Raw genomic sequence first — 9,791 nt, forward strand, 5'->3', positions numbered from 1 at the left:
AGACCTTCCTGCATGTCTGTTGTATGTTTGTTTGGAGTACTGATAATCAGTTTGCTTGTTAAGCATCTAGGGAAACCGTTGTTTAGCATCAGTGTGTTGAGTTTATTTAGGTTATCTTTAACAAAGGAGGTGTGTGAGATTTTGCTGATGCGATTCTTTAAATTGAGTACTAAATTAATTTTTTGTTTTATTGGGTGATTTGATGCAAAATTGATATATCTGCCTGAACTACTCGGCTTGGTGTACCAGTTTGTTATGATTTTATTATCCGGTGTTCTTACAAGTCTTGTATCTAGAAACGGTACTGAATTATCTGTTTCATTCCCAATGGAAAACTTGATATGTTCGTCAAAGCTATTAAAACGTTCTAGGGTTAATTCGGCCATGTCCTCAGGAATGGCGGCCACAATGTCGTCCACATATTTTTTAATAAAAGGGAGATTGAAAGGGCGGGTCGGTAAGATGCAGTCCAACAGGTAATCCATCACCATCCTTGCAATGGCAGCGCTATGCTCTGCTCCCATGGGAGAGCCAAAGTTTTATACGTAAAACTCGTTCTTGTAAATGAAGCAATTGGCGGAAAATAAAAATCTTAACATGATAAAGAAGTCTTCTTTAGATATAGATAGATATAAGGTCTATTGATATATTACTGTAAAGTCATACTACATCCAAGCTAATAATGATGTAGTCTGGGGGTAGTTGAAAGTCATTGATGAATTCTACAAAAGCGAAAGAGTCTTTGACATAGTACCTGTTGTTGTCATCCATGCTGTCGGAAAGGATCTGTGACGTCAGAGCGGATAATTTGGTAATGGGGGTGTTGATACTAGAAATGATTGGCAGGTTAGAATTGTGAATCAAATAATCAATTTCGAAATAAGAACAACTATAAAGAACACACTAGCTTTAGAGAGGGATTTGATCCGAAGGTGGGAGATTCTGGCTTTCACCCTACCTCTTGACATACTAGAAAGATTAAAACATTTTCAAAACATAAGTTACAATAGTAAATTTGAATCAACTTCCGAACTTCCGGAAGGATTTTAATGTGTTGTCTTTTTGTGAAGATTATAATAAGAACGAGTGGCATGTATTTCATCGAATTACCCAAACAACTGCAAGTTATTTCAAGACCAACAGGTCATGCTTATTAGAGAGCTTTTCTCTCTCAAAATTCGGTGGGTACTGCTGCTGTGTGTTTTGTTGTATTTGTCTAGATATGTATATGTTTTTGTAGAGTCCTGAAGAAGGCCTGCGACTGCGGCCGAAACGTAGACGAAGAATAAAAAAAAGGGGAGGAAAAAAAATGTAGCCTTTCACTGAACATCTCCCCGTCATACCCCTTACCAATATATACATTACACTAATACGGGATTAACGTTACTATACATAGAAGCATGGGGTTTTATGCGGACATCAAACAGCAGTACAGCAGCAGGGTATGCCAACAGGTTAAACTTTGGGCCAATCACAACTTGAAACTGGCCTCACTTAGAAATAGGAGAATTTTTCTTTTGGAATGTAGGCGACAGGGGTTGACACCCAGGCACATCAAGGACAGGATAAATTCACTCTATGGATCAATCTCAGGTTCGGATTCTGTAAGGCAAGCCGACAGGATGCAGGTTAGAATTGTGAATCAAATAATCAATTTCGAAATAAGAACAACTATAAAGAACACACTAGCTTTAGAGAGGGATTTGATCCGAAGGTGGGAGATTCTGGCTTTCACCCTACCTCTTGACATACTAGAAAAATTTAAACATTTTCAAAACATAAGTTACAATAGTAAATTTGAATCAATTAAAAGTAACAACCTTGAGAAAATACAATCACTAAATCAAAATTGTCTTGACAGAGCCAGAGCCCAGCCTCAATGGTTCAAAAATATTAGCGACATCAGTATTCCCAATCGAGTAGAACGTTTTCTTGCCTTAGGCCCTAAATTCTGCATAGAGATTCCAAAAAAAGAAGTATCTATTCAGAAACTGCTAGCGAACATCGAACAACTAATCACACTCAAAAAAACCAATAGTCACGAAGCTGATAATACCCTCAGATCATTGTCCACGAATATAGTTACCAACTACTTACTCAATAACATGAGCATTAATAATGCATTTCAGGCGGAATATTACTATTGCAAGAATTTCCTCAAAAACCAATCGAACCTGTTAATCTTACAATCGGATAAAGGGAATGTAACAGTGGCGATGAACAGGGAACATTACCATTCCTTAGTGCTGGAGATATTGTCAGATGAAAGATATTACAGAAAACTCAGCAGGGACCCAACATCATCCTTCCAAACTAAGGCTAACGACATGATAAAGCACTTCATCCGAAAGGAATACATAAGCGAGCAGCAGGGTAAAACAATGTTTAATTATAATGCAGTCCCAGCCAGATTTTATGGCCTTCCAAAGGTACATAAACCAGTATTGTCCCTGCGGCCAATCATTTCTAGTATCAACACCCCCATTACCAAATTATCCGCTCTGACGTCACAGATCCTTTCCGACAGCATGGATGACAACAACAGGTACTATGTCAAAGACTCTTTCGCTTTTGTAGAATTCATCAATGACTTTCAACTACCCCCAGACTACATCATTATTAGCTCGGATGTAGTATCACTTTACAGTAATATATCAATAGACCTTGCCTTGAAGGCGGTAGAACATAACTGGGACAACATATCACAAGTAACATCTATATCTAAAGAAGACTTCTTTATCATGTTAAGATTTTTATTTTCCTCCAATTGCTTCATTTACAACAACGAGTTTTACGTACAACAACGAGTTTTACGTACAAACCTTTGGCTCTCCCATGGGAGCAGAGCATAGCGCTGCCATTGCAAGGATGGTGATGGATTAACTGTTGGACTGCATCTTACCGACCCGCCCTTTCAATCTCCCTTTTATTAAAAAATATGTGGACGACATTGTGGCCGCCATTCCTGAGGACATGGCCGAATTAACCCTAGAACGTTTTAATAGCTTTGACGAACATATCAAGTTTACCATTGAGAATGAAACAGATAATTCAGTACCGTTTCTAGATACAAGACTTGTAAGAACACCGGATAATAAAATCATAACAAACTGGTACACCAAGCCGAGTAGTTCAGGCAGATATATCAATTTTGCTTCAAATCACCCAATAAAACAAAAAATTAATTTAGTACTTAATTTAAAGAATCGCATCAGCAAAATCTCACACACCTCCTTTGTTAAAGATAACCTAAATAAACTCAACACACTGATGCTAAACAACGGTTTCCCTAGATGCTTAACAAGCAAACTGATTTTCAGTACTCCAAACCAACATACAACAGACATGCAGGAAGGTCTTATCCACAATGGTATGCTGGGTGAGTCCAGGGAGGTCTCAGATTTAGGGGCGGACAGAGTAACGACACAGCAAAGGGACGATAGTCCCACTCGGAATGGCATGCCGGGTGGGACTGTAGAGTTGGTATCCTTAGAGGAAACACAACAGATTGCAACACATGAAGGTGAGATCGCCTCTCAAGAAGATTTGCTTGATGAAGCAGGTGAATTCACAAGGGTCAATTCAGAACCACACATAACACCTAGCAATAGAGACAGTCTTATCCGGAATGGTATGCCGGATGAGTCTTTGGAGACAACCACTGATGAAGAAGAAAGAAGATTAATTTTTGTAGCGTTCCCACTCATGCCTCAGGTAACCAATTCGATAATAAAATTGTTCAAAAGTGACAAAATAAAGATTGCGGTAAAAAATGAGTTTAAAATACGCAATATGTTCTCGCATACGAAAGATAAATTCAGCATAGAAAAAACATCTAATGTAGTCTATAAGGTTCCTTGTGCTCAGTGCCATCTATAATATATAGGGCAAACGTCGCAACAAATTAAAAAACGAATGGCTGGAAAGGGCTGTGCCCTGGCTCAACACTGTCATGACAACCAACACATGATGAATTTCAATAACATCCAAATTTTAGAAAGAGAGAAGAACTATAGAAAAAGAACCTTTCTAGAAATGTTTCATATAAAGAAAAATTTAGAAAATGTAGTTAATTCCAGATCGGACATTAGGAACATCAGTAGTATTTACACTTTTCTAATTCATTATAATAAAGACCATGATCGGAGAAGTAATAATTTTACAGCCTTACTTCACTAAGAAGAAGAAAACAAGACATAGATTCACGAATGTCAACTTTCTTTACGTCACTGACGGATCCTCTCGCCTTGTCATAATGCATATTCTTGTCTCCCACGTGTAGCCGAACTTCCGGAAGGATTTTAATGTGTTGTCTTTTTGTGAAGATTATAATAAGAACGAGTGGCATGTATTTCATCGAATTACCCAAACAACTGCAAGTTATTTCAAGACCAACAGGTCATGCTTATTAGAGGGCTTTTCTCTCTCAAAATTCAGTGGGTACTGCTGCTGTGTGTTTTGTTGTATTTGTCTAGATATTATATGTATATGTTTTTGTAGAGTCCTGAAGAAGGCCTGCGACTGCGGCCGAAACGTAGACGAAGAATAAAAAAAAGGAAAGGAAAAAAAATCTAGCCTTTCACTGAACATCTCCCCGTCATACCCCTTACCAATATGTATATTTATTAACAAGCTGACCCGGCAAACGTTGTTTTGCCATATAAATAATTTCCTAGTAATTTCTAAAAAAAAATGATTAAATTACTAAAATGGCTATTAAAAAATAAGGGTTGATCGTAGAAGGGTGAAAATTGAGGATTGTATGTATTTTTGTATGTTGTATCATAAAAAAATAGAAATTAAAAATTTTGTCCAAAAAATAAAAAAAAAATTTAGGGGTGGACTACCCCTAACATTTAGGGGGATAAAAAATAGATGTTGGCCGATTCTCATAGATAGCTGACCCGGCAAACGTTGTTTTGCCATATAAATAATTTCCTAATGATTAAATTACTAAAATGGCTATTAAAAAATAAGGGTATCGTAGAAGGGTGAAAATTGAGGATTGTATGTATTTTTGTATGTTGTATCATAAAAAAATTTAAATTAAAAATTTTGTCTGAAAAATACAAAAAAAAAATCAGGGGTGGACTACCCCTAACATTTAGGGGGATGAAAAATAGATGTTGGCCGATTCTCATAGATACCGGATAAGCACAAAAAATTTCATCAAAATCGGTCAAGCCGTTTCGGAGGAGTATGGTAACGAAAACTATGACACGAGAATTTTATATATTAGACTAGCTGACCCGGCAAACGTTGTTTTGCCATATAAATAATTTCCATGTTGTATCATAAAAAAAAAGAAATTGAAAATTTTGTCTTAAAAATAAAAAAAAAAATTTAGGGGTGGACTACCCCTAACATTTAGGGGGATGAAAAATAGATGTTGGCCGATTCTCATAGATAGCTGACCCGGCAAACGTTGTTTTGCCATATAAATAATTTCCTAATGATTAAATTACTAAAATGGCTATTAAAAAATAAGGGTTGATCGTAGAAGGGTGAAAATTGAGGATTGTATGTATTTTTGTATGTTGTATCATAAAAAAATAGAAATTAAAAATTTTGTCTAAAAAATACAAAAAAAACTTTAGGAGTGGACTACCCCTAACATTTAGGGGGATGAAAAATAGATGTTGGCCGATTCTCATAGATAGCTGACCCGGCAAACGTTGTTTTGCCATATAAATAATTTCCTAATGATTTAATTACTAAAATGGCTATTAAAAAATAAGGGTTGATCGTAGAAGGGTGAAAATTGAGGATTGTATGTATTTTTGTATGTTGTATCATAAAAAAATAGAAATTAAAAATTTTGTCTAAAAAATACAAAAAAAAATTTAGGGGTGAACTACTCCTAACATTTAGGAGGATTAAAAATAGATGTTGGCCGATTCTCATAGATACCGGATAAGCACAAAAAATTTCATCAAAATCGGTCAAGCCGTTTCGGAGGAGTACGGTAACCAAAACTATGACATGAGAATTTTATATATTAGATTTCAAGGTTGATGCAGAAGTAATCAAGACCACTGTTCCAGATCATTTCGGTCAAAAAATAAGTTTTAATGAAGCTACAGAACAAGTTAACAACAATAATTGTGTCTGTCGCAGACTTTATAGTGATGAGGGAATAATTCATTTTCGAATTGATCTGCAACAGGAGGAGTGGCAGTCAGTGTTTTCTACTGATGAGTCAGATGTTGACTTGCAATGGCAAGCTTTCATAATATGTTTTTCTAACATATTTGAAAAACATTTTCCTTTGAAATTGTGTAAATTTGAAAAAAAGAAATTGAGGAACCATTATGATACCAAGGAGGTCAGGGACAGTAAGTTCAAATTGGATTGTTTGCTTACATTGAAGTCATGTGATAATTCTTATAAACCGTTATATAATACTGAAAAACGTGATTATGACAAACTTCTAACAGCAGCTGGGGCTAATTATTATAATCTGAAAATTCAGTCATCTGACAATAGGAATAAAACTATGTGGTCTATTTGTTATGAAATTAGGGGCACAGAATATAGGAATGGTTTCAATATTTTCAAGGAAGGTTTTGGTGATGTAGCTGAAAGGTATAACAATTTCTTAGTCGAAAAAATTCCTATTTTGCTGAATAGTTTGGATGATAAGACCTTTTCTTGTAATTTACCTAGTAACTCCAGATCTATTGAATTACAGCCAACAAATCCTGATGAAATAGTTAAAATATTAAGAAAATTAAAGAATAAGTACTGTAATGGCGATGACGGAATACCAGTCAATATTATGAAAAGTTGTGCAGATGAGATAAGGTTTGTCATTTCATACATAGTAAATAATTCACCCAAATTTGGAATATTCCCAAAACAGCTAGAACTAGCACTAATAAAACCCATTTATAACAAAGCTGAAGAAACTTCTTTTGAAAGCTACAGGCCTATCAGTATATTGTCCAGTTTTTCGAAAATATTTGAACATGTAATGTGTGAGAGACTGCAATCTATTTAATGATTCTCAGCATGGATATTTGGAGGGCCGATCGGTTCAAACTGCATTATATTAGTTCACTGAAATAATAATAGAGCTACTGGAGGATGATGAGCTTGGCTCGGGTTTGTTCATCGATCTAGCTAGTGCATATGACTGTTTATTTAGGCCTTTTTTGTTGGAAAAATTAGAAAAGTTTGGAATAAGAGGTAATGCAAAAGAATGGACAGCTTCATATCTGTCAGAGCGTTTGCAGAGGGTAGCCATTGGTAAAAATATTAAATCAGATATAATTGAATCATAATATGAGGTACCTCAGGGATGTGTTTTGGGTCCCATTCTCTTCATTATTTTTATTATTGATATAGGTGATATAATTGACGAAATAATTAAGTTGTTAACTTCTTTTGTTGATGACACTAATTTAATGATTGGTGGTAGTAGTTTTGATGAAATCAAAGCAAAGGCTCTCTCAATGTATGATGACTTGAAATCCTGGTTTGATAAGAACAAATTGATTATGAATGAAAGCAAAACAACAGCTGTATTATTCAGCACAAACAGATCACAGAAAGGGAAAGAGAGTGTTTTGAATCTGACTGATTGTAATGTGAGAATTGAGGAATCTGTTAAGTTTTTGGGAGTCTATCTGGATAGTTTCTTAAAATGGTCGTTTCACATTGACTACCTTTCAGGAAAGTTATGTCTTGTTGGTTTTGCTATTAAAACATTGTCAAAATATTTCAATGTAAATACCTGATTCAAAAACGGTTTATTTTGCAAATTTTGAATGTCTATTGAGATATGGTATTATTTTCTGGGGATCGAGCTCGGAAGTAAGCAGGTTGTTTGTTCTGCAGAAGAGAGTTTTGAGGTACATATTCAAAATATCTTATATTCAATCGTGTAGGGAAGTTTTTAAAGAAAATAATATGATGACTGTTTTTGGTATTTATATATTTGAGTGTTTGGTATTTTTCTCGATTATCCTTTAAGGTCACAAAATTTACATTATCCTATACATATATTGTCTCTGTCAGAAAGGCATCCGTCTTATATGTGTATCAAATTGTACAATAATCTACCTAATAGAATCAAACTTTTAAATAATTTTAAGAGTTTCAAGAAAAATGTCAGGGAATATTTGGTTGCTATGGAACGATATTCTTTGAATGATTATTTGAGGTGATTTGTAATCTTGTTTTGACACTGTTCCTTTTATGTGTGAGTTCCTTTGTACATACTATGGAATAAAGGATGTTATCTATCTATCTATCTATACGAGACTTGAAAAAGCACTTGCTGACTCAATTGAGAGAAAAGCCAGAATAAACTACAGAAATGATGATGACAATGAAGATCTAGAAGAAGAAGTGGAGGCAACGAAGAACTGATGATGGAACCACCGGAAACCGAAATTATTCCAAAACCGGCTTCACCAACAGAGATCAAAGAGATCATAATGAAATTGAAAAATAGGAAAGCGCCGGGAGAAGATAGGATAACGAATTATATGTTGAAGAAATTGCCTAAAAAAGGAATGAGAGTCTTGACGAATATTACAAACGGAGTCATGAGGACCGAATACTACCCAAAGAGATGGAAAACTACACGAATGATAGTTTTCAACAAGCCTGGAAAGGAACGGAAATTTCCTCAAAATTATAGACCAATGAAATCGGTAGGTTCACGTCCTTGGGTTGACATGCTGGATCGTTTCACAGGAGTAGAACTGGTAATAAAACGACCAAGTGGAACTAAGCCAACGTTTCGTCCATATATTTGGACTTCCTCAAGGCTACAGAGATAAATACAAAAAAATGTCATCAGTCAAAGCACTACGTTAATGTATGAATAAAAACAGAAAAGAGTGACAACAACGTGAAAAACAAAATAAAACAACAATCCTACCAAGTTCGTTAGGTCAAATATATGATGGATGTTACAATTGGTTGCAGAGACACTTTGCTGAACAGAATAAGACTCAGGCACATCGAAATATACATTTATTCGAAGAAGGTTTTGTTATTGCGATCAATCTCACCGTCTGACCAATCAGCCCACTACCAGCACTAGGGAAAATCGTCGAGAGGGTTATCGCTAAAAGGCTGAATGAGGAAACAGAAATGTTGAAGATAATTCCACCCGAACAATTTGGATTTCGACGAGAACATTCGACTGAACTCCAATTGCTACGGCTCATAGAATACGTCACCGAAGGAATGCAGACCAAACAGGCCACAGGATTAGTTCTGATGGATATCGAGAGAGCTTTTGATAGAGTATGGCACGAAGGCCTAATCTACAAGATGAAAAAAGCAGGATATTCAACCAAGCTATGTAAGATTATAAGGAACTATCTGAGGAATAGAAACTTTTATGTGAAGATAGATGGAGCAACCTCTCAAACCAGAGAATTGGAAGCGGGAGTGCCTCAAGGATCGGTACTTGGACCTCTGCTTTACGTAATATACGTTTATGATATCGCGAAGAATGCTAGAAATATGCTCACCTTGTACGCAGATGACACGGGAATAGCGTTCAGACATCGACGCCCAGAGATCATACACCAGAGACTGCAGGAAGCCATAAATGAATTACTCAAATGGTGCATCAAATGGAAAATCCAAATCAATGGAAGAAAGACTCAAGCAATATTACTGCAAAAGAGAAAATCGAGGATGGAAGAAAACCTTGAAGTTGATGGAAAAGAGGTTGAATGGAAAAATGAAGCAACATACCTAGGAGTGAAGCTTGACAGAGGACTTACATGGAAAAACCACATCAAATGTGCAGTTGATAAAACAAAAGC

The 9,791-nt window shown here is 35.7% G+C and overlaps 1 protein-coding gene across 1 annotated transcript; it reads left to right on the forward strand.

The window, feature by feature from the left end:
- Positions 1-1,400: 1,400 nt before the first annotated feature.
- Positions 1,401-2,852, forward strand: LOC123307039. Its single transcript, XM_044889241.1, has one exon. The coding sequence runs from the start codon at positions 1,401-1,403 to the stop codon at positions 2,850-2,852; it is 1,452 nt and encodes a 483-aa protein (XP_044745176.1).
- Positions 2,853-9,791: the final 6,939 nt, after the last annotated feature.

This window comes from Coccinella septempunctata, chromosome 2 (assembly GCF_907165205.1).
Source record: "Coccinella septempunctata chromosome 2, icCocSept1.1, whole genome shotgun sequence".
Lineage (NCBI taxonomy): Eukaryota > Metazoa > Arthropoda > Insecta > Coleoptera > Coccinellidae > Coccinella > Coccinella septempunctata.

Coding starts and splice junctions, on each gene's coding strand:
- LOC123307039 (XM_044889241.1), top strand. CDS start 1,401: ATGGGGTTTTATGCGGACATCAAACAGCAGTACAGCAGCAGGGTATGC.